At 42.6% G+C, this 26391-nt stretch overlaps 1 protein-coding gene across 5 annotated transcripts in view; it reads left to right on the top strand.

Moving 5' to 3' along the window:
* The window catches only part of SORCS1 (sortilin related VPS10 domain containing receptor 1), a 581948-nt gene that overhangs the window by 509052 nt on the left and 46505 nt on the right, over window positions 1–26391 (top strand). For all 5 annotated transcript variants that reach the window (XM_061162594.1, XM_061162593.1, XM_061162595.1 and 2 more), the window contains exons 19-21: window positions 12054–12240; window positions 23039–23172; window positions 25394–25517. In XM_061162594.1, the coding sequence (XP_061018577.1) occupies window positions 12054–12240; window positions 23039–23172; window positions 25394–25517 (445 nt within the window). The remainder of the gene's footprint in view (window positions 1–12053; window positions 12241–23038; window positions 23173–25393; window positions 25518–26391) is intronic.

The following is a 26391-nucleotide window of genomic DNA, read 5'->3' as shown; positions in this document are numbered from 1 at the left end:
TCTTTTATTTTCCTTTAAAATTCCCTATTACCCCCCCATTACTCCTTCACTTTCATTTTCATAGATTTTTATGATTTTTTTTAATTGGGAAAAAAAAAATTTTTTTTTCTCTTTCTTTTTTTTTTCTTTTTTCTTCTTTTTTTTTTCTTTCCTTTTTCTCTTCTTTTTTCTATTTTTCTTTTTCTCTTATTTCTTTTAAAGTCCTCTAGTACTCCTCTACTACTCCTTAATTTTCATTTTCAATACACTATAACCTTACAAAAAAAAAAAAAAAAAAAGGAAGAGAAGCCCTATTTTTAAACCAAAGATTATTCTCTCCCAATCTTGACTCTCTGTTTTCTACCTCAGGACACCTCTATTTCCTCCTTTCCCCTTCTCTTCCCAATCCAATTCTGTGAATCTTTGTAGGTGTCTGAGATACGGAGAACACTCTGGGAACAGACAGCTGCGTAGATCTGTCTCTCTCCTCTTGAGTCCCCCTTTTTCTCCTCCTGCTCATCTCCTTCTCCCTCCTCCCTTTTCTCCTCTTCATGCAACTCTGTGAACCTCTCTGGGTGTCCCTAAAGGGGGAGAATCTTTTCGCCATTAACCTAGAAGTTTTATTATCAGTGCTATATAGTTGGAGAAGTCCTGAGACTATAGGAAGAATAAAACTGAAATCCAGAGGCAGGAAACTTAAGCCCAAAACCTAAGAACACCAGAAAACTCCTGACTACATGGAACTTTAAGTAATAAGTGACCGTCCAAAAGCCTCCATACCTACACTGAAACCAACCACCACCCAAGAGCCAATAAGTTTTAGAGCAAGACATACCACGCAAATTCTCCAGCAACGCAGGAACATAGCCCTGAACGTCAACATACAGGCTGCCCAAGGTCACACCTAACACATAGACCCATCTCAAAACTCATTACTGGGGACTCCATTGCTCTCCAAAGAGAAGAAATCAAGTTCCACGCACCAGAACACTGACGCAAGCTTCCCTAACCAGGAAACCTTGACAAGCCAATCATCTAACCCCACCCACTGGATAAATCCTCCACAATAAAAAGGAACCACAGACCTCCAGAATACAGAAAGCCCACTCCGGACACAGCAATCGAAACAAGATGAAAAGGCAAAGAAATACCCAACAGGTAAAGGAACATGAAAAATGCCCACCAAGTCAAACAAAAGAGGAGGAGATAGGGAATCTACCTGAAAAAGAATTTAGAATAATGATAATAAAAATGATCCAAAATCTTGAAAACAAAATGGAGTTACAGATAAATAGCCTGGAGACAAAGATTGAAAAGATACAAGAAATGTTTAATAAAGACCTAGAAGAAATAAAAAAGAGTCAATTAAAAATGAACAATGCAATGAATGAGATCAAAAACACTTTGGAGGGAACCAAGAGTAGAATAACGGAGGCAGAAGATAGGATAAGTGAGGTAGAAGATAAAATGGTGGAAATAAATGAAGCAGAGAGGAAAAAAGAAAAAAGGATCAAAAGAAATGAGGACAACCTCGGGGACCTCTGGGACAATGTGAAACTCCCCAACATTCGAATCATAGGAGTTCCAGAAGAAGAAGACAAAAAGAAAGGCCATGAGAAAATACTCGAGGAGATAATAGCTGAAAACTTCCCTAAAATGGGGAAGGAAATAGCCACCCAAGTCCAAGAAACCCAGAGAGTCCCAAACAGGATAAACCCAAGGCGAAACACCCCAAGACACATATTAATCAAATTAACAAAGATCAAACACAAAGAACAAATATTAAAAGCAGCAAGGGAGAAACAACAAATAACACACAAAGGGATTCCCATAAGGATAACAGCTGATCTATCAATAGAAACCCTCCAGGCCAGAAGGGAATGGCAGGACGTTCTGAAAGTAATGAAAGAGAATAACCTACAACCTAGATTACTGTATCCAGCAAGGATCTCATTCAGATATGAAGGAGAATTCAAAAACTTTACAGATAAGCAAAAGCTGAGAGAATTCAGCACCACCAAACCAGCTCTTCAACAAATGCTAAAGGATCTTCTCTAGACAGGAAATGCAGAAAGGTTGTATAAACGTGAACCCAAAACAACAAAGTAAATGGCAACGGGACCACACCTATCAATAATTACCTTAAATGTAAATGGGTTGAATGCCCCAACCAAAAGATGAAGATTGGCTGAATGGATACAAAAACAAGACCCCTATATATGCTGTCTACAAGAGACCCACCTCAAAACAAGAGACACATAGAGACTAAAAGTGAAGGGCTGGAAAAAAATATTTCATGCAAATGGAGACCAAAAGAAAGCAGGAGTCGCAATACTCATATCAGATAAAATAGACTTTCAAATAAAGGCTGTGAAAAGAGACAAAGAAGGACACTACATAATGATCAAAGGATCAATCCAAGAAGAAGATATAAGAATTATAAATATATATGCACCCAACATAGGAGCACCACAATATATACGGCAAACACTAACGAGTATGAAAGAGGAAATTAATAGTAACACAATAATAGTGGGAGACTTTAATACCCCACTCACAACTATGGATAGATCAACTAAACAGAAAATTAACAAGGAAACACAAACCTTAAATGACACAATGGACCAGCTAGACCTAATTGATATCTATAGGACATTTCACCCCAAAACAGTCAACTTCACCTTTTTCTCAAGTGCACACGGAACCTTCTCCAGAATAGATCACATCCTGGGCCATAAATCTAGTCTTGGAAAATTCAAAAAAATTGAAATCATTCCAGTCATCTTTTCTGACCACAGTGCAGTAAGATTAGATCTCAATTACAGGAAAAAAATTGTTAAAAATTCAAACACATGGAGGCTAAATAACACTCTTCTGAATAACCAACAAATCATAGAAGAAATCAAAAAAGAAATCAAAATATGTATAGAAACGAATGAAAATGAAAACACAACAACCGAAAACCTATGGGACACTGTAAAAGCAGTGCTAAGGGGAAAGTTCATAGCATTACAGGCTTACATCAAGAAACAAGAAAAAAGCCAAATAAATAACCTAACTCTACACCTAAAGCAATTAAAGAAGGAAGAAATGAAGAACCCCAGGGTTAGCAGAAGGAAAGAAATTTTAAAAATTAAGGCAGAAATAAATGCAATAGAAACTAAAGAGACCATAGCAAAAATCAACAAAGCTAAAAGCTGGTTTTTTGAAAAAATAAACAAAATTGACAAACCATTAGCAAGACTCATTAAGAAACAAAGAGAGAAGAACCAAATTAGCAAAATTAGAAACGAAAATGGAGAGATCACAACAGACAACACTGAAATACAAAGGATCATAAGAGACTACTACCAGCAGCTCTATGCCAATAAAATGGACAACTTGGATGAAATGGACAAATTCTTAGAAAAGTATACCTTTCCAAAACTGAACCAGGAAGAAATAGAAGATCTTAACAGACCCATCACAGGCAAGGAAATCGAAACTGTAATCAAAAATCTTCCAGCAAACAAAAGCCCAGGACCAGATGGCTTCACAGCTGAATTCTACCAAAAATTTAGAGAAGAGCTAACACCTATCTTACTCAAACTCTTCCAGAAAATTGCAGAAGAAGGTAAACTTCCAAACTCATTCTATGAGGCCACCATCACCCTAATTCCAAAACCAGACAAAGATGCCACAAAAAAAGAAAACTACAGGCCAATATCACTGATGAACATAGATGCAAAAATCCTTAACAAAATTCTAGCAAACAGAATCCAACAACATATTAAAAAAATCATACACCATGACCAAGTGGGCTTTATCCCAGGAATGCAAGGATTCTTCAATATCTGCAAATCAATCAATGTAATACACCACATTAACAAATTGAAAGATAAAAACCATATGATTATCTCAATAGATGCAGAGAAAGCCTTTGACAAAATTCAACACTCATTTATGATTAAAACTCTCCAGAAAGCAGGAATAGAAGGAACATACCTCAACATAATAAAAGCTATATATGACAAACCCACAGCAAGCATCACCCTCAATGGTGAAAAATTGAAGGCATTTCCCCTGAAATCAGGAACAAGACAAGGATGCCCACTCTCACCACTACTATTCAACATAGTGTTGGAAGTTTTGGCCACAGCAATCAGAGCAGAAAAAGAAGTAAAAGGAATCCAGACAGGAAAAGAAGAAGTGAAACTCTCACTGTTTGCAGATGACATGATCCTCTACATAGAAAACCCTAAAGACTCTACCAGAAATTTACTAGAGCTAATCAATGAATATAGTAAAGTTGCAGGATATAAAATTAACACACAAAAATCCCTTGCATTCCTATATACTAACAATGAAAAAAAAGAAAGAGAAATTAAGGAAACAATACCATTCACCATTGCAACAAAAAGAATAAAATTCTTAGGAGTATATCTACCTAAAGAAACAAAAGACCTATACATAGAAAACTATAAAACACTGATGAAAGAAATCAAAGAGGACACAAACAGATGGAGAAACATACCATATTCATGGATTGGAAGAATCAATATTGTCAAAATGGCTATTCTACCCAAAGCAGTCTATAGATTCAATGCAATCCCTATCAAGCTACCAATGGTATTTTTCACAGAACTAGACCAAAGAATTTCACAATTTGTATGGAAATACAAAAAACCTCGAATAGCCAAGGTAATCTTGAGAAAGAAGAATGGAACTGGAGGAATCAACCTGCCTGACTTCAGACTCTACTACAAAGCCACAGTCATCAAGACAGTATGGTACTGGCACAAAGACAGAAATATAGATCAATGGAACAGAATAGAAAGCCCAGAGATAAATCCACGAACCTATGGACACCTTATCTTTGACAAAGGAGGCAAGGATATACAATGGAAAAAAGACAACCTCTTTAACAAGTGGTGCTGGGAAAACTGGTCAACCACTTGTAAAAGAATGAAACTAGAACACTTTTAACACCATACACAAAAATAAACTCAAAATGGATTAAAGATCTAAATGTAAGACCAGAAACTATAAAACTCCTAGAGGAGAACATAGGCAAAACACTCTCTGACATAAATCATAGCAAGATCCTCTATGACCCACCTCCCAGAATATTGGAAATAAAAGCAAAACTAAACAAATGGGACCTAATGAAACTTAAAAGCTTTTGCACTACAAAGGAAACTATAAGTAAGGTGAAAAGACAGCCCTCAGATTGGGAGAAAATAATAGCAAATGAAGAAACAGACAAAGGATTAATCTCAAAAATATACAAGCAACTCCTGAAGCTCAATTCCAGAAAAATAAATGACCCAATCAAAAAAATGGGCCAAAGAACTAAACAGACATTTCTCCAAAGAAGACATACAGATGGCTAACAAACACATGAAAAGATGCTCAACATCACTCATTATTAGAGAAATGCAAATCAAAACCACAATGAGGTACCATTACAAGCCAGTCAGGATGGCTGCTATCCAAAAGTCTACAAGCAATAAATGCTGGAGAGGGTGTGGAGAAAAGGGAACCCTCTTACACTGTTGGTGGGAATGCAAACTAGTACAGCCGCTATGGAAAACAGTGTGGAGATTTCTTTAAAAACTGGAAATAGAACTTTCATATGACCCAGCAATCCCACTTCTGGGCATACACACTGAGGAAACCAGATCTGAAAGAGACACGTGCACCCCAATGTTCATTGCAGCACTGTTTATAATAGCCAGGACATGGAAGCAACCTAGATGCCCATCAGCAGATGAATGGATAAGGAAGCTGTGGTACATATACACCATGGAATATTACTCAGCCATTAAAAAGAATTCATTTGAACCAGTCCTAATGAGATGGATGAAGCTGGAGCCCCTTATACAGAGTGAAGTAAGCCAGAAAGACAAAGAACATTACAGCATACTAACACATATATATGGAATTTAGAAAGATGGTAATGACAACCCTATATGCAAAACAGAAAAAGAGACACAGAAATACAGAACAGACTTTTGAACTCTGTGGGAGAAGGTGAGGGTGGGATGTTTCGAGAGGAATCGGGTGGAGAGGGAGGTGGGAGCGGGGATTGGGGTGGGGAAGACGTGTAAATCCATGGCTGATTCATATCAATGTATGACAAAACCCACTGAAATGTGAAGTAATTAGCCTCCAACTAATAAAAAAATTAAAAAAAAAATAAAAAAAAAAAAAGAAAAGTACCTAGATGCCCATTGTTGTCTGGAGGCACAATTCCAGTTCTGAACATTTTCCTGCATGATATATAAATAAACCTCTATCTATTGTTAAAAAAAAAAAAGAATCCACCTGCAATGCAGGAGAGCCTGGTTCAATTCCTGGGTTGGGAAGATCTGCTGGAGAAGGGAAAGGCTACCCACTCCAGTATTCTGGCCTGGAAAATTCCATGGACTCTATAGTCCATGGGGTTGCAAAGAGTTGGACATGAATGAGTGACTTTTACATGGACCTAACATTCCAGGTTTCAATGCAATATTGTTCTTGACAGCATTGGATTTTACTTCCATCACCAGTCACATCCACAACTGGGCGTTGTTTTTGCTTTGGCTCTGTATGTTCATTCTTTCTGTAGTTATTTCTCTACTCTTCTCCAGTAGCATGTTGGGCACATACCGACCTGGGAAGTTCATCTTTCAGTGTCCTATCTTTTTTCCTTTTTATATAATTCTTATACAGTGGGGTGCTTAAGGCAAGAATACTGAAGTGATTTGCTATTCCTTTCTCTAGTGGAGCACATTTTGTCAGAACTCTCCACCATGACCCATCCATCTTGGGTGACCCTACATGGCATGGCTCATAATTTCATTGAGCTGGACAAGGCTGTCCTCCATGTGATCAGTTTGGCTAGTTTTTTGTGATTGTGGTTTATGAATGCCTATTGTTTCCCACATTATCTGTCTTCTTTACAGCTTCAACATGATACTGCTTCATCAGAGGGAAGACATAAGGATGCTGTATGGAGTTCACGACAACCCATCTTTCCACTTATAAGCAAAAATATTGTCAGAGGGGGAAATGGTCAATGCTAGGAATAGAATCTAACAAGAAAAGAAAGTGAAGCTTGCCTTTGTTATCACCTCTCTCTCTCTCTCTGAAAGGCATCACAAATAAATTCCAATTAAAGAAACTCTTGAAGGACTGTTTTGCAGAGATAAGTTAAACCACAGGTCATCTTAGGCCTGTTTTGAGCCTCTCACCAGCTGCAGGACTTCTGGCATCTCATTTAACCTGTCCGTGCTCCAGTCTCCTGGTGTCACAGATAGAAATAGCATCTGCCCTAGCTATCTCCCAGAGTCCCAACAGCCAAACAAACAAGTTAGAAATGTCCAGTGTTCAATTTTTTTTCTTTTGTAAAATTTCAAAATTTACTGAACGGAAAAAAATCATCTGTGTTAGATCCTGAGACTGCAGCCAGCCCTTAAGGACACATCTCAGCTCTTTATACAAACTACCCTCATATTATCCAGCCACTTGTTTTCCTGGAGAACTAACCTTGACTGAGTGCATTGTGGAACTTTTGTGATTGTGCATCAGTCACTAACCACGAGTTTAGTTCTCCCATTCCTAACTCTGTTAGCTCACCCTTAGCACTAAGAATTCTAAAACGTACTGGGAAACTTTGATCATTATGCCAAGGTGTGATAGCAATGGCATCAGCTTGTGCTGTACTATATTCATCTTCAGATGAATTCAGTCACAAGAAAACCTAATGTTCAACCGTCTGAACCAGTGTTCCTCAACCTTTGGTGCAGCCCAGCATCAGCTGGGGACCTTCTCAGGCTACAGCAGGACCGAGCATCCTCCCCAAAGGCCCCAAACCAGGAGGTGGGCTTGGATGTGAACTGGGCATCAGATTTTTTTTCTTTTAATTTCTATAAGAGGTGTTGTTATCAAAGACTGAGATTCACTGATTTCAAAACCAGTAAACTATGGGAATTAATTTTGGCAGGAAGGTGAATGCAATTTCCTGTTGCAACTCATATATCAATCTGCCTATCATCTACCTTGAACTGTCCCCTAATTGGCTTCCTGGAATACCCGGGCCTCCTTCCAATGCATTCTCCATATTGTAGCCAGAGTGATCTTTTTGAATTAAAAATATTATCCTGTCATCTTCCCTCAAACTCTTACTTCAATCACTTTGAGGTCTTCCCATTGCTCTTAAGAGAAATACTGAAGTCAGAAACTTGGCCCACAAGTCTTGAAATGTCATTGTCTCCCATCCAGTCTAATTTCACATGTTCCTACTGTGTCTGTATTATCAGCTTCCTTTAACTGTACCACCATCTTCTGCCACAGGGCCCTTGCACATCTGGTTCCTTCTGTCCCCCATTGCCTGGACTCCTCACCTCCACATCACCTGCTCATGTCCTTTGTTTGGTTAATTTCTTTTCCTTAGGCCTTCTCAGCTCAGATATCACTTCTTCTGGGTAGCCTTTCTTGCAGTTCTCATTTGGGTCAAATTTTCAACTCTCCGCCTCTCCCTACTGAACAAGCTTACAGCACCATGGATTTCTCTTTCACATCATCCCCTAGAATAACTTTTTATTTGCGTAATTATTGAAGTCTACTTGTCTCACTAGCAGTCTCTTTGCTCAAGAAAGGGTGGACCACATCTGTTTTGCTTGGTTGATTAAAATGTCTTAACATAATTTTCCCCATTTAGAGTGTGACACAAGAAAGACACCCAAAAGTGTCTGTCAGCTGGCTGAGTGAATGAATGACCAGAAAGCCTACTAAAGTGAGGCAGGCATGGCTAATCAAATGGTGACCTAGGACTTAGGCATTCTTTTCTTTGCCCTGTTTCTTATTCTCTGAAAGGAATTGGTATCCCTGCCTGAGATGGTAATAGCAGCCCAAGAAAGTTAGAGGTTGATGACAGCAAGCCCCAGAGTGATGCAGCTACAGATGTGTTAGGTTTCCCGAGCACCTGGGAGCCCCTGAAAGCCCGAGATCCAGTGTGCTTGACCCAAGTGGGCAAAGCAGCAACAGCAGGGGTGAATCGCCTGTCAGACTTGGCCCCTGGATTCTCTTGTCACATATTGCAGAGTGCTAAGGGGCCTGCACCCAACCACTTCATAAGGCCTTGGGGACTTCACGTTTGATTGGGGGATCCTATGTCTTTATCCACAGGGGCTCTCAGATGTGTGGTAACCAAATATACTTATATCTATATATCTGTATCTCCATCCTTGTTCAGTTCAGTTCAGTTCAGTTCAGTCACTCAGTCGTGTCCGACTCTTTGCAACCCCATGAACCACAGCACCCCAGGCCTCCCTGTCCATCACCAACTCCTGGAGTTTACCCAAACTCATGTCCACTGAGTCGGTGATGCCATCCAACCATCTCATCCTCTGTCGTCCCCTTCTATTCCTGCCCTCAATCTTTCCCAGCATCAGGATCTTTTCAAATGAGTCAGCTCTTCACATCAGGTGGCCAAAGTTTTGGAGTTTCAGCTTCAACATAAGTCCTTCCAATGAACACCCAGGACTGATCTCCTTTAGGATGGACTGGCTGGATCTCCTTACAGTCCAAGGGACTCTCAAGAGTCTTCTTCAACAGCACAGTTCAAAAGCATCAATTCTTTGGCACTCAGCTTTCTTTATAGTCCAACTCTCACATCCATACATGACCACTGGAAAAACCATAGCCTTGACTAGACGGACCTCCATCCTTGTACCTGACCTTATACTCTCAAAGCCTGGCCCCTCTGCTCTAACGGCAGCCCTATTGGTGCACTAACCCAAATGCTGTGTGGCTCCCTCCTTTCCCCTGTGATCCAGACAGGGAGCTTTGTCAGCGGTGGAGAACCAGGAATGCTGTCAGGGTGTCAGACAGTAGACATCCAGGCAGAACTTGGGAGGAGTTTCAAATCACTGACAAGAGGTCTAAGTCCAGGTCCGCAGGAGAGTGATGGACACCAGACAGAGAGACCAAGACAAGGCAGACTCCATCTGAGACAGCCGGAGCTGTACTTGCCCCAGTCATGTGTAGCTGCTCTCTCTCTGCAGATACTGAAGTGTAATCAGCAGAGACACAAATCTCCCTCCTGTCTTCTTGCAGATGGTAACCCTACCTGATGGCCACTCTTATCTCCAGAAAGAACCCTGTACCTTTCTTTCCCTCTCTGTCTCTCAACCTCTTTCTTTCTCAGAAACCATGTTGCTAGTTCTATTCCATAGATAATCTGGTTAACCCTAGCTACTTCTGGTATTTCCCTGAGACACTTTTCCCCGCAAAAATGTAGTAGATTTTAATGTGGGTTCTGCCTCCATGCCCAAACCTAGGGTTGGCTAGCAGCAGTTCTGTTGAAAATCCAGAAAACACAGGAGGAAACTGACCAGAAGCAGAATGAGAAATTGGGCAGTCCAACTTGGTTGTCTAAATGAAGGACAAGTCAGCAAGCGTGGCTGACATTTGTATTTATTAGTGAAGGGAATTCAGGTAATTGTACAACGTCTGGGCTTGTGGTTATCTGTTTTGTAATTTTGAGTGGAGTTTCTTTTTTCCCACCATAGGGGAGAATTTGTGCCCTTGTCCTTACAGAGAGTTAGCTGCAGTGTACGCTCTAATACAATGCTTGGCTGGGCACAGATCGGAAGAGTAGGTCACATAGATTCATAGGATTTGAACTGCTTTTCCTTTCCCTGTGAATTAATCTTTTAAATGTCAGCATTTTAAACTTGCCCTTTTCAAAAAATATGATACTGTATGAACCTTACTTAATTGAAAATACATTTCCAGTTCAAAGGTTTTTTGTTTTCTTCCCCCACCCTGCCCCAAATGGAGAAAGCTAACAAAACAGACACACACACACACACACACACACACACACACACACACACACACACACACAACTTGTTAAAGGATGAGTTATCTGTGAGGGATGCTGGGTGTTGTCAGTTTTTCTAAGAAACTTTGTTCTTTAAGAATCTCAACTAATTCCACAAGCTATTTTTTTTAGCAGGTCTGGGATTTTTATAAAGCAGACTTTATCTTCTCCTGCCTACTTGTGGGAAATTTAGAATCATATGACTCCAGTCAAGCTTTAAAAGGGATATAGCAAAAAGAAAAAAAAAAAGGGGGATATAGCAGATCTTTCATAGCTGCATTGTTTTTACAGTCATTCATTTTGGTAGCAAATTGTACAGGTTACTGATTACTCACATGTCTTCTATAATAACTCTTTGAGTTAAGATAGGAAGATACTAATATGCCCATTTCACAGATTAGGTAACTGAGACCAAAGGAGACCACTTGACATACATGAAGTCATCCAGCTGGTTAATGAAATGACAGGATTTGAGCCCAGAGGAGCTGTCAATGCTTAACCCGCCTATAGGGAGTGAAATGCAAGTCCAAGGAGATGGGTTCAAGTCCCAAGACTGCTGCAGCTAACTAGCTGCAGTAACCTTGAACAAATGGTTAAACCTTCTTTCACTTCAGCTTCCTCATCTGTAAAGTGAACAAACATTGCCTGCTTTTTTCCTCCAGACTGAGATTCCATGAAGAATAAAGTGAGATCATTTTGATAGTATAAAACACTAAAGTATAAAAGAATTAGCCATCATTATCTTAAATATCAATAATAATAGGGCTGAGTCCAGTGTCATGTAAGGTGTAAGGCAAGGTGCCCCCTGTCCTTCCTCCGACACAGTTAGGGAACCAGAAATAAAGACAGAAATTTGGGGATCCTGAACACATGGGAAGTGACCCTTGACAGTGTCAGGTAGGCTGAATTTTTAAAACTGTATGTGGAAACCTTTTATTCAAGTAGATGATCAGACTGTAAACAAAGCCTTCAGAGGAAATGAATATCAAATTGGAGCCGATAATCAAACAATTTTCCAAAGCTTAGAACTTTTGGGAGTTGGTGCCTTTCAGATTTGGAGACTCCTGTCTTCCAGGGAATGTCCCAGGGATCCCGTCACACAGACACAGGCTCCCAGGACGGAACCGAGGCTGCCGTATCCCTGAGCCTGGGGCTCTGATAAGCTCCGGCCCTGGAGACGCAGCAGCCACGTGCTGACCCCCCTTCCTCTGGTGTTGTCTTTCAGGGTGACGTCCAGAGGACACTCATCCAGGTGGACTTCGGGGATGGCATTGCAGTGTCTTATGTCAACCTCAGCTCCATGGAAGATGGAATCAAACACGTCTATCACAATGTGGGCATTTTCCGAGTGACCGTGCAGGTGGACAACAGTCTGGGGTCTGACAGCGCTGTCCTGTACTTACATGTAACTTGTATGTTATTACTGTTGTTGGTTTATGACATATCTTACACATTGTGTTCCTTTAAAAATATAATCTTAAAAAAAAAATATATATATATATATATATATATATATATAAAATCCAAAATCAGGCATCTAGAAGAAGCTCCCTAGTTACCTGTTAGCAGGTGAGGAAAGGAGAGTGAGAGAACTAAGTGCAGAGAAAGCAAGAAGAAACCAGGGCGTGACTGAATGATCCAGACTCTGGTTTGCTTCAGACTCTCCTCTTGCACTGATTCTGCCTCTTTTAGATGCTTCTTAGAGATGATACTGGCTGTCTGTGCTGGGCCTGAACAACCTGTTGAGCTGGTTGATTTAATATGAATTTGTGAGGTATTTTGGGTCAGAAATGTTTGAGAACAATCCAGATTATCACAAGTAATGGGATTTTTCCCCCTCTGCACATTCTTCTCTTTCCTTGTTTTATCTCACTAATAATAATCATGTTAGACTTTTGTTTTCCTTTTTTTTAAGTATGTTTCATAGATTTGCTCTGTGATTTGGTCTTAGAAAGTAGTATAGAGTGAAAGAGGGTAAACAACATAAAGGAAGCTGCATTAAGACACAGTTTCAAAACGTGTTAAAACATTTTCCCCATTGAGGAATTCAGAGGGTTCCTAATGAAACAAAGGTAACTCCTAAGCTGTGTTTAGTAAAAAAAGGTTTGCTGTGAATGCCTCTTATACTAGGGTATATGTTTGTCCCCTGGAGAAGGGAATGGCAACCCACTCCAGTATTCTTGCCTAGAGAATCCTGTGGACAGAGGAACCTGGTGGGCTGCTGTCCATAGGGTTGCACAGAGGCGGAAGCGACTTTGCATGCGTACATACATTGGAAAAGGAGATGGCAACCCACTCCAGTATTCTTGCCTGGAGAATCCCAGGGACAGAGGAGCCTGTTGGGCTGCCGTCTATGGGGTTGCACAGGGTCAGACACGACTGAAGTGACTTAGCATGCATGCATGCATGGTTGTCCCCAAAGAGGCATAGGGGACCTGCTTGGTTTGCTGGAGAAATGGTTTACTTTCAAATGAAAGTTAGCCTCTATATGAATGGTCCTGTTCACGTCACAAGTTCTAGGTCAGGAGTTTTAAGGCTGGGTGGTATTCCTTGCCTCTTACCTGACCCTTGCCCACTGAAGCAAGCTGGCTACACAAAGTACCAAGTAGACTCCCTTTGTTAAACTGCTGTGGTCCAGTGGGAGGGCAGGACTGTTTAGGGATCCCCAAGAGATGGTTCGGTACTGGGGTTTCCTGCTCTAGCAGTCAGTTTTGATCCTCATCTCCTGTACAGTCAGGACCCAAGTGCTTCAAAGAAACACACTCATCCTTCTTTGAGTTTAAGCAGAGTTCTGCAAGATGCCGCCTGTGCCAACTCCACCTCCCTCTTTCAGCTACTGTTTGTTAGGCTATTACTATGTGCCAGGGTTTGTGCTAAACCTACTCTTTAGGTGTATGACCTTTCTTTTCAGTTCAACCCTATCAAGTAGGCACTCCTAGGAAGACTACATTACAAAGAACTGTGCAGTTCAGAAAGCTTAAGTTGTCCATTCAGGTTGCAGACCTACTGTCTGCAGGGCCAGGCTTCAGACTCAGTTCTCCCTGGCTCGGGAATCCTAGCCTGTGGTCACTAGGTTATCACAGGCGCCAGCGTAGGCTGGGGGTCAGAGGAAGCCGTCAACCCTTACTCCTCTCCATGTCTTTGTACATCATCCCGAAGGAATGTGCACGTGTAGGTTAGAGGCAGGGCATTTCTCCAGCTGAGCAACTACACAGGCTCAAGTTCCCTTCCTGCTGACTGCTGCTCCTGAGCTGTCCTAGACAGTCTGCCTGGAGTTGCTGCTTACTGAGAGGTCATCCTTCTCTATACTTCAGTATTTATGGGGGCACAAGTGATAATATACTAGGAGTAATCCTAAAATATTTAAAAGTGAAGTGAAGTGAAAGTCGCTCAGTCATGTCCAACTCTTTGTGACTCCATGGATATACAGTCCATGGAATTGTCTAGGCAATAATACTGGAGTGGGTAGCTGTTCCCTTCTCCAGGGGGTCTTCCCAACCCAGGTCTCCTGCAGATTCTTTACCAGGGAAGCCCAAAATATTTAAAAACTATATCACAAACTTTGGTTAATAGTAACAAAAATAAATTGTCACACAAATAAAATGAAAGAATGTTTGCTGAGAATGGTTGCCTACCTGACAGTTATCATTCTGCACAGCTTATTCTATGAGGTGGTTTTTGTTAGAGATCTACTCTCCTGAAAAATCACAGTTATTATATTCCATACCCCATATATGTGTCAAACATCCCTGCACTCTAAGCACATGTCAATAGTGATTTAAAATTCAGCAGCAGCTTGCCATCTCAGTTTCTCAGGGTCTCCCATAGTCAACCACAGCTCCCTGCCCCGATCTGCCCTGTGGACTATCCATCACCCTACATACAGTCATATCCCACGAGGGAAACCTCCCTCTCCTGCTCTATCCTGGGATTACTGAATCCTGGGTAGGAAAAGAACAAGTTTGCCTCTGCTCCAGATGAAGGGTTGTGGAAGCCAAGATTTCTGAAAAAAACGAGCTGTTGTGTTCACTTGCAATTTCTTTTCGTCTCATTAGCCTGATTGAATGGCTTGAGCGATTTGACCTCAACCTCAGTAGCAGATGATCTGTGATGGAAAGTGTTGTGTTCTGATACTAATTTTATCAGACTCATCTTGGGTAGAGTGATTGAATAAGCAGGACTCGTATCAGGGGACTCCTTTCTAAGCCTGGTCTTGGGGATAAAAATTAACTTTTGTACTAACTATATGAAAGCAGGATTTTGTTTTAAGTTTCCATTTTCTCACATATATTTAAAAACCACAACATGAGCAGTGCCAGCAGGTTCTAACAACTTTGCTAGGGCTTCTCTCCTAAAGGATCCATTGTATTTTACCATATGTATGAACATTTTTTAGGGCTTCCCAGGTAGCACTGGAGGTAAAGAACCTGCCTGCCAATGCAGGAGACATAAGAGACATGGGTATGATCCCTGTGCAGAAAGATTCCCCTGGAGGAGGGCATGGCAACCCACTCCACTATTCTTGACTGGAGAATTCCATGGACAGAGGAACCTGGCAGGCTATAGTCCATAGGACTGCAAAGATTTATATACAACTAAAGCAATTTAGCATTCACACATGAACATCTTTGTTTATCCCCACACATCTACCATCATGGGCAACATTTGGCCTTTCAGATGGTAAAAGCAAAGATTAGAAAAGTACTGTGATTTGACACTATTTTATAATAAGCGGAAATCATGATGAAATCATAATTGACTTCCATTCCTTCAAATCTGAAACGTGTAGGGTAGCATGGCAGTTTTTAGTGCCACAGTGACAGAAGGGATATATGGCTTTGTAGTAAAAACAGAAGCAAGCCCTGCACAAGCTGGCACTTGTTAAGTAGAGATGCCGGCCTGAACTCCTGGCCAAGTCACTGCATTTCTTTGAAGCTAGTTTTTCTCCTCCATCACATAAAGAATGCATGTCTTATTTCCCGAAGGTTCTATAAAGCATCTTATGCTGTCCTCTGCCAACTGGCCAAGCTTGATTTTGCATTATGATGCAGCAGGTGCATTAGTACTTAGTGGGTTCTGAGCAAAAGCTCAGTTCAGCTCCCCTAGCCTGCCCTCCACCCCTCTCACCCCGTCCTCCTCCCCTGTACCCAGGGCTCTTCCTGAAAGCTGCACAGCCTGTCTTATACAAACACTACCTCTTCTTTCCATTTCAGAAATAAGCTTTGATTCTAAATCAGAAGTTCTTAAGTACTGGTTTGCAAAGGTCATCAGAAGCAAGTGGAGATGATATTCCTGCTGTAATGTAGGGCTGGGAGGCTCTCTGGGGGCAGCTGGGTAATCTGCTGTATCCTGACAGCCGAGAATCCCTTGGGGAATGCATTCACTGTTCTCTGCTAGCTTGCAAACTAATGAGACCTGGGATGCAGCCAGGGTTGCCTTCAGCTGCATGGGACTGAGAATTTAGAGGACATGCAGATTTCTTTTCGGAAAGCTGCTCTCTGTCAGCCAGTCTTGCATAAAAAAAAAAATCACTGAAGATTTTGCAAACTTGCAGAACAGGAGGTGAAAAAAAGGTGAGGGGGGTTTCTGATAGTTTCTGATACTTCCTGAACCTCTCTCCTTAACTCCTCTGTTACCGAGATGTCCTTAGAGCTATCTTTCTGTCCCCACCTTAGGGTAAAGTGATCACTTTCTTGAAAAACTTTGTAGCTTTGTAACTATCACACAGTCATTTTATTGGCCAGAGAATGTCAGACCTAGGCCTTGTAAGATGTGGGTAATGAGCCTCCTGCCCTAGAATCAAATGATAAAAATGTAGTGCCCTGGTCCCCTTCCCAGACCTATCAGACTAGAATTTCTGGAAGTGTGGTGTCAACCTGAGAGCTAAATCCTTCTCATATGTATGAACAGATGATGTGTGTGTGTGTGTATGTATGTATGAATGTATATATATATATGCAAGAAGGAAGTTATATGAACACACATGGATGTTCTTCAGGGCCTAAAGTGACAACTGCCTAAAGTGATATACTCTGCCTTCAACAGCAGAGTATGAGCCTCAAACCCAGTGAAGTTTGAGATACTCTGTTGTAGGATCTTATCTTCACACTTTGAATTTCTTTTGTTTCTTCTATTAGGTTTTTTTTTAACATTTAAGGTTTGGTTTAGTTGCTAAGGTGTGTCCCACTCTTGTCCCATAGACTGTAGCCCGCCAGGCTCCTCTGTCTGTGAGACCTCCCAGGCAAGAATACTGGAGTGGGTAGCCATTGCTTTCTCCAGGGGATCTTCCTGACCCAGGGATCGGACCTGTGTCTCCTGCATTGGCAGGCAGATTTTTTACCACTGAGCCACCAGGGAAGCCCAACATTTCAGACAAACAGCAGTACGATATGTAGGTCTTCAGAACAAATGCTAGAGGCAGGTCAGAGTGATCAGCACATGTGCGTGTGTGTGTGCGCGTACACACACACACACACACACACACACACCACTTGCACCCAGGTCAGAGTGATCAGCACATGTGCGTGTGTGTGTGCGCGTACACACACACACACACACACACACACACACACACCACTTGCACCCTGTGGCACAGGAAGACCAAGCAAAAGAAGAGAAGGGAGACACATTCCTACACAATTTTCCCAGTTCTCCCAGCCACGTTGAGAAGATTCATAAGGAATAATGGAGCGCCACCGTCTGTCCATTTTATGTATTGCATGCACCTGTCCGAGGGAGCCGTATCCGCCAGCTTGCTCAGCTCTCAGCTGAATGTTGCTAACCAGCCTGAGGCTTCCAAGGGCTGCAGTTTCACTTCCAAGGTTCCGTTAGGGCAGATCCGTCTGTGCAGAAAAGTGAGGGTTGAAAGCTCGGCTTTGAAGCAACAAGAATCAGGTATATTAAACAGATAAAAAGCAAGAACACTTAGCTATCTGACAGCTAAATTTCACATCTGTAGGAACAGATGATGTGTGTGTGTGCATGCATGTGTGTGTATGTCTGTATATGCAAGATGGAACTTATACGAACACACATGGACATTCTTCAGCACCTAAAGTACCTGCTGAGAGTCCTGAACGCCAGTTAGACCTCATTTGCTTCTGCTCCTTGCCTCTGTTTCCTGCTGTCCTCACACCTGACAGGCTACCTCCTTCTCAAGGTCTTTGCCCTACCCTTACCCTGGAGCTTCCCGAGGAGATACATGGTGCACTCATGCATGTTATTCAGGTGACTGGTCAAGTTCTGAGAGACTTTGCTTGGCCACCCATCAAAAGTAGCATGCTCTCACTAGCCCTGCTCCTTGCATTCACTGCCTCCCTCGATAATACGTAAGTGCCATCAAGGGCCAGGTGTCTCAGCACGCAGAGTAATGCCTGACAGATAGTAGCACTCAGGAACTACTGAGTGACGGGACGACCATATTTCAGGAACAAGATTCAACTTTGTCATTAAGAGGACACACAGACATTATCCTTATTTTGACCTTTGGACTTTAAAAATCATTGAATGCTCAAGAGAGAGCAAGATGGGCCCTTTTAGGATGGAAATGGCTGGTCTCCCTGAGCTTATCTCATTCTCGCATTCTAGCTGATTCACGTAACTCTGACTGGGGAGTCAGGAGGAGTGTCACAGAGGAGGGGACAGGTGCCATCAGAAAGGCGTGTTAGTAAGGTCCTCCGGTGGGAAGGGCATCCGCTGGAGCACACCGCATGATGAGGGGCGGCAGGAGCTGTGCAATAAACAAGAGCCTGTGTAACAAGCATGTCCCACTGTTTGCAGCACGTCCGAGTCATCAGTAAGTAGAGGCTCTTAATAGCTCTTTTGTTAACACGGATCTTAGCAAGCATTTGTCGGCTGGCCCAGGCTCTGAACTTGAACTGTTTTGGTTCACACCCTGGAGTGGAGGAAGGTGACCTTCCTCTGTTAGTTCATCTCTGCATGGAGCTGATAATGGTGCCTACTTCATAAGGTTATTATGAAGATTAAATGAGAACAAGAAGTCGTTCACAGACTATTTGGTACACAGCCACTGCTTAGGAAATGTTCCCCTGTTATTATCTCATTGAACAATTCTGACTTATGATCAACTACTTCTTATCATATGGCTTGTAAACCAGAAAATTAGTTCTGTTCTCCTGGTCTCCAAGCCTCTAATCTATAAAGAGAGGAAAACACAGATGAAAGAAACAGGAAATTATGTTTTTGTTCACTTTGTTGTTTAGTCGCTAAGTCGTGTCCAGCTCTCTGATACCCTGTTTTGTTCAGCGACCCAGCCAATAATGCAGCACCTGCTGTGTCTCAGGACCTGCCCGTCTCTGTGTGTGCTAAGTCACTTGGTCGTGCCCAACTCTTTACGGCCACATGGACAGTAGCCTGCCAGACTCCTATGTCCGTTCAATTTTCTGTATATATGAAGATAAATATGAAGGACTCTTCCCTCTAAAACTTTTCAGCCTGTGTTCTCTATCTCACAAATTTTAGATCCGTATGTGTTAGCTATCATCATTATTATTAATTATATAATGGAAATTTTCATTTTGAGCATGTGAGTAGCATCGCTTTCTAGAAATATCACTCTCACAAGTTGGCGGGTGAGGAGGCACATGGTCATTGCTATACATTGCATGAATGTATAATGTGAACTTCTACATGTGCAAGAAAGAACTTACACAAACACACATATGCATCTTTCTGGGCCTTCAAGGCCAATGTGCTCTCTGTCCTGATCATCTCTGATCTCATTGTCTTCTACACTTCCCCTCCATTTATTTCTCCATTTCTCACTATCCCTCGAACATAGAGATCCCCCTCCTCCTCTGAGTCTTTGTACTTGCTCTGCCCTTGCCCTGGATTGTATGTTTTATTCTAAGTGATGGGGGCACCTGGGACTGGGTCTAGCTTATGTATTGCTTTTTTAATCTTTATTTATTTAGTTGCATCACATGGGATCTTTAGTTGTAGCACATGGGATCTAGTTCCCCAACCAGGGATCGAACCTGGGCACCCTGCATTGGGAGTGTGAAATCTTAGCCACTGGATCACCAGGGAAGCCCCCAGTTTATGTATTATCGAGGGAGGCAAGCTTTGACGTGCAGAGCAGGAGGGTAGATTAGAATGGGGAAAGGTTTAGTTCAGGTCACCTCAGTTCAGTTGCTCAATTGTGTCTGACTCTTTGTGACCCTATGGACTGCAGTACACCAGGTCTCCCTGTCCATCACAAACTCCCAGAGTTTACTCAAGCTCATGTCCTCTGAGTCAGTGATGCCATCCAAGCATCTCATCCTTTGTCGTCCACTTCTCTTTCCACCTTCAATCTTTCTCAGCATCAGGGTCTTTTCCAATGAGTTTGGTTTTCACATCAGGTGGCCAAAGTATTGGAGTTTCAGTTTTAGCATCAGTCCTTCCAATGAAAATTCAGGGTTGATTTCCTTAAGGGTGGACTGGTTGGATTTCCTTGCTGTCCAAGGGACTCTCAAGAGTCTTCAACACCACAGTTCAAAAGCATCAGTACTTTGGCATTCAACTTTCTTTATAGTCCAACTATAAAAACATGTATGACTACTGGAAAAACCATAGCTTTGACTAGACGGACCTTTGTTGGCAAAGTAATGTCTCTGCTTTTTAATATGCTGTCTAGGTTGGTCATAACTTTTCTTCCATGGAGCAAGTGTCTTTTAATTTCATGGCTGCCGTCACCATCTGCAGTGATTTAGGAGCCCCCCAAAATATAAAGTCTGTCACTGTTTCCATTGCTTCCCCATCTATTTGCCATGAAGTGATGGGACCAGATGCCATGATCTCAGTTTTCTGAATGTTGAGTTTTAAGCCAGCTTTTTCACTTTCCTGTTTCACTTTCATTGAGAGGCTCTTTAGTTCCTCTTTACTTTCTGCCATAAGGGTTGTGCCATCTGCATATCTGAAGTTACTGGTATTTCTCCTGGCAATCTTGATTCCAGCTGTGCTTTATCCAGCCCAGAATTTCTCATGATGTACTCTGCATATAAGTTAAATCAGCAGGGTGACAATATACAGCCTTGACATATTCCTTTCCCAATTTGGAACCAGTCTGTTGTTCCATGTCCAATTCTAGCTGTTGCTTCCTGACCTGCATACACATTTCTCAGAAGGCAGGTCAGGTGGTCTAGTACTCCCATCTCTTTAAGAATTTTCCACAGTTTGTTGTGATCCACATAGTCAAAGTCTGGCATAGTCAATAAACAGAAGTAGATGTTTTTCTGGAACTCTCTTGCTTTATCAATGATCTAAAGTAAGTTGGCAATTTGATCTCTGGTTCCTCTGCCTTTTCTAAATCCAGCTTGAACATCTGAAAGTTCATGGTGCATGTACTGTTGAAGCCTGGCTTGGATAATTTTGAGCATTACTTTGCTAGCATGTGAGATGAGTGCAATTGTGTGAAGTCTGAGCATTCTTTGGCATTGCCTTTCTTTGGAATTGGAATGAAAACTGACCTTTTCCAGTCCTGTGGCCACTGATGAGTTTTCCCAATTTGCTGGCATATTGAGTGCAGCACTTTCATAGCATCATCTTTTAGGATCTGAAATAGCTCGACTGGAATTCCATCCCCTCCCCTAGCTTTGTTCGTAGTGATGCTTCCTAAGGCCCATTTGACTCTCATTCCATGATGTCTGGCTCGAGGGAAAAGGTTAGAGCCTGGAAAATCTGTGAGAAAGTTCTACTGCTCCAGGTGAGACTGGCATATGGTGTATGAACCACAAGATGCAAAGAGCTCGGAGAGAGAATTTATGAAACCAAATCAGTGGTTTCCTAAATAGATGTGGGCAGCAAAGAAATAAAGAATCAAGACTGACTTTCTGCTTCTGGGTTGTTCCCCTGGATTAACACTGGTGTTATTCATCAAGATTGGAGTATACAGGATGGTGGAGGGTGGGGGGAGGCAGTGTATTTCTTAGGGATATCTGGCTGTCAGTTGAGTCTGGGAGCTTCCAAGGTGGTGCTAGTGGTAAAGAACCCACCTGCAATGCAGGAGATGCAAGAGGTGAGTTCAGTCCCTGAGTCAGGAAGATCCCCTGGAGGAGGAAATGGCAACCCACTACAGTACTCTTGCCTGGAAAATTCCACGGACAGAGGAGCCTGGCAGATTACAGTCCATAGGGCTGCAAAGAGTCAGACATGACTGAGCACAAATAAACAACTGAGTCTGGAGTCAAGAAGGTAGTTTTGGAGCCCTAAGCATGTGGTTCATAGTTGAAGGTCAGAGTGTGGATGGTATCCCTCAGCAGAAAAGAAGATAGAGTGAGAAAGAGGTCAAAGACTTACTCTAGAAAATGCATCATATGGTCAACTAGAAGAGGAGACAGTGATTAAAACAGGTGCAAAGGCCTGAGGACCACTTTCTTCTCCATCTCATGAAGATAGGTGGTGGTGGTGGATTTTTGTAGATTCCCCTCAAGGGAGAATGCATTTTGTCTGGTAACAGTGACTTCAAGAGAAAGTCAGGGGATTCCAGGGTCGGCCTAGGGGTTCTCCAGGAAAAGGATACTGTTTTCTTTGTGGGTTTGTACATCTGACTACAGTTTCTGGTCCACTGGGCCTCTATAGGTAGAATCATCCTACTTTTCAGCTGAGCGCATCCTGAGAACCTGAGAACCACAGAACTGTCTCTGCCCACTCTTGCCTGTCTTTGTCCTGGACAGGCTCAGCTCAGCCCCGTGCTTACCTAACCGGGAGGCTACACAGACACTCACACAAACACAGTTACACACACACATACACATTTACATACACTCACATACATCTTTAAAATCCAATAAAGAATACAAAATAATTACATGTAGAAAGTTTTGGGGATTTGTATAATAGCCATCCCCAACCCCCAGCCAACGTGGATTCTGGGAGGTTTCTTGGAAACACTTTGCATCTCCCTGTGAAATCTCATATTATTCCTGTTCCTTTAAGGACTTCATCAATTACTTGTAGCTTTTTAAGCTTTTACACAGAAATAACTCAGGAGTTAGACCTGGAAGAAAGATCTGTAAATGGAAAGGATGGAGACACAATTGTTCCCAATATATCCCTTTCCCCCAGAGTAGGGGTGGCCCCCGAGCACTTCCTTCCGAGAACACGACTGATGTTTCGGAGGCTTCCTGAAGGATTGTGGATTCAGAGCAGGGAAGGCAAAGCAGAGAGAGCTCTTCCCTCCCCACCCTCCTCTCTCCCCTTGTGCCTCAGGTCCCCTGGAGCATGTACACCTGTCTCTTCCCTTTGTCACCACGAAGAACAAAGAGGTCAACGCAACCGCCGTGCTGTGGCCCAGCCAGGTGGGCACCCTGACTTACGTGTGGTGGTACGGGAACAACACGGAGGTGAGTCCGCTTTCCGCGCGGGGTCTGTGTGGCTCCTCTTGTAGCAATAAAGGGAAAGAAGTGACTTACGCAACTCAAGTCCGGGAATTGTGGCAGCCTCGGGAATGGCAGGCTCTGAGTGCCTCAGGCATCTCTGCAGCATGTCTCTGTCTCTCTCATGCCTACACCCCTACCTCTTACCCCTGCCTTCCTGTGAGTCGGCGTTCTTCTCCACATGGGCTTTACTCCGCAGTGACCCTCAGCAGCAGCCTGGGCTTTATGTTGTCACAGCTCAGCGGAGCAAATGAGCCATCTTTCCCAAAATTCTAGCAGAAATCCCGGAACAGAGTAATAATATTGGTCGTGCCTTGATCACAGTGCTGGTGGCAGAAACAGAGCTGTTGAAGTCAACCTTCCTAGATCCGTCTAGACCAAGAGAAGGGAGGGAATGGCCCTCGAGAGGAAAAGAGACCAGTGGACACCAGACAGACAAGAGCCACAGATGTCTGTGCAGCCCGCCGCTCGCCCTTGTCCTCCATTCTGGATCAGACATGCCCCCCTGCCCTATGGCCCGTCCACCCCATGACCTGCCAGCCTGGATCAGAAACGGCCCCTTCTCTAGCTCAGCTTCCTGCTTTATGTTTCCTCCAAACACTCCCTGTGACCCAAAGTCAGCAGTAAGTTCAAAACCAGTGGAGACCTTAGACCTCATGTACCCTGAGTCCTTCGTTTTACCGATGAGAAAAGTGAGGAGGACACAGAGGAAGTGGCTTCCTCCAGGCTCATTCAGCTGCTTCATGCAGATACAAGGCCTTCTCATGCCTGCCTGGGTTTCTCTTCCCCGCACACCAGGCTGCTGATTCAGTTTGGAGCACACTCCATCCTCAGAAATTAAAATTTGCTTGCAAATGTCAGTGAAGTCAGTAGAACTCAGGCCTGGCAACATCTTTCCCAGAGGACCCCAGACCAATGGCTCTGAATGGAGAGTTTCATCTTCTTCCAGCAGAGGTGCTGTCGCTTATAACTTTGCTCTTCAAACGCAATGCATCTTGTGTGAATACAAATCTCTTTCTACCCCAGAGCTGAGTGTTGGCTTTAACTGGAACCATAATTTCACACAAGCCCAGGGAGGAAACCTCTCCTGACACCAGACCTGCTGCATGCCTGACAGTCAAAGGAATCTCTCACCTCTCCTGCTGACATAAATCAGCTGCAAAGAAGCCTTTTTTTTATTTCTTCTGAAACTGTACATGCAAATTGGGTCCAGATTGGGCCCACTATCCGCAGGAGAAGAGAAATCTGTGTTACTTGCTTGAATGCTAGTACTAGGAGGTGAAACTATTAAATAACTTACTTGCTTCTTCTTCTTTTTTTTTAAGCTTTTAGCAGAAAACTAAATTCTCAACAGATTCTTTTAAGCAGACTTCTTATGCTGGGCTTTAGTCTACCTTCTGCTACACAGGGAGTTAAATGAATTTTGGTTTTTAAGTTAATTAAAGAAAAGACAGGAATAAACTGTTTGTGGGGAGTGAGTGGAGGGAGGTCAGGAGGCTAATAATCCTTTCTCCCAGAACCCTGGTGTCCAGTTGCATTACAGGAGCTGATCCAAATCTTATTTATTTTTTTTGAGTCCTCAAACCACGATCCAATTAGTACTTGTTTCCATAGCAGCTCCTTCCAGGAAGTTGCTGATGGGGCTTCTCAGAGCAAACCAAGCCACAGAAGGCCAACACCTGCCTAACTAGTGTAGTTTTGGTGTCCACGGTCACTGTGTTCCATTGTAGTTTTATATGAGCAGTGTACCCTGGGGAGAAGTGCTGACAGCTATACACTTTCAGTGCCTATGGCCTAAATCTGGATTAATATGAGCCCCTTCTTTTGGCCTGATTTTAATGTTGCCTTGGATTAAGGGATCTGCTTGATGAGTAGGTTATTGACAGAGAGACACCCTACCAGCAGGCAAGGCCTATTGATCTCCCCAGTCCTGAATCAGGATGGTAGCAGAGAAGAGGTGTCAGATTCACAAGGAATGAGTAGAGTTTCTTGGGGGTCATGTCTGTGGTAATCCCTTTCTGGACTGGACTCGAGGTGATAGGGAGGCATAGGTCAAGTCAGTCATACAAGGGGTGCCCCAGAAAGAGCCTCTGCTAATTTAAGGAGCTTGTTGGTGGTTCAGAGTTGGTGCCTGTCTTCTGTGTGACTGAAAATCTCTCCCCTCATTCTGTGTCCTCATTTGCTTTAGCCCCTGATCACCTTAGAGGGAAGCATAGCATTCAAGTTTACTTCTGAAGGGATGAACACCATCACAGTGCAGGTCTCAGCTGGGAATGCCATCCTGCAAGACACAAAGACCATCGCGGTGTATGGTGAGTGGTCCATCTGCTGACCCATCACTGTCTGCATCCATCACTCAGATGAGATGGTTTGGTACCTTGGCACCAGAGGCCACCCTGGCTTATGAATCTACCCAGAGAACAGAGGGTAGTGGTTGAGAAAGAGCTGAGTCAAGTCTCATCTCCTCTTTTGAGGACAGTGTGGTTCACCAGCAAAGTAGGGATCGCAAAACCCCAAGACAGTTTGTTGTCTTTTTTTTTTTTTTTTGGAACTGGCTCTGGTGCCCATAGAGTAACTGTACACTCACTTACCTTAGGTAGAGAAGAGGGAATTTCATTATGTGGAAGGCTCATTCACTCCATTTGATGTTTTTGTGATGTTTAGAGATTTAAAACCCATTATAAAAGAAAATGTTTAATATTGAGCCTTTATTTTTTTAAGTTCAAACTCAGAGTCTTGATCATTAAGAAGAATCTGCCAATGTCTAAATGCTCTGAAAATCTCTTCCACAAATATGTATCATTTAAAAATCACTCTACTGGTTTAGAAGCAAGGGAGGAGTCATAACAAGCACATGTGGTGCATCTTCATGGACAGAATATTAGTTTGAACAAACGGCTGTACAGAACACTCTTGTCATCAGCTGGGGAAACTGAATGTGGTCAGGGTATCACATGGAATGAGAATATACTGAAATGGAAAGGTGGAATCCTTGATGGAAAATGAGATTTAAAAAAAATCAGTTTATACAAATTGATTTCATTTTGGTGTCTTTTTTTTTTTTTTCCTACAGAAAGATAGTCAGATGGATCTGCACTAAGTGCTTTAGTAGATGGTAAAAATATGAACTTTTATTGTTAATATGAAAATGGTACTAATGCATCCTGGAAAATAAAAATTTAAAGA

Source organism: Dama dama, chromosome 15, assembly GCF_033118175.1.
Source record: "Dama dama isolate Ldn47 chromosome 15, ASM3311817v1, whole genome shotgun sequence".
NCBI classification, from domain to species: domain Eukaryota; kingdom Metazoa; phylum Chordata; class Mammalia; order Artiodactyla; family Cervidae; genus Dama; species Dama dama.
This window is presented reverse-complemented; position numbering and strand designations above follow the sequence as displayed.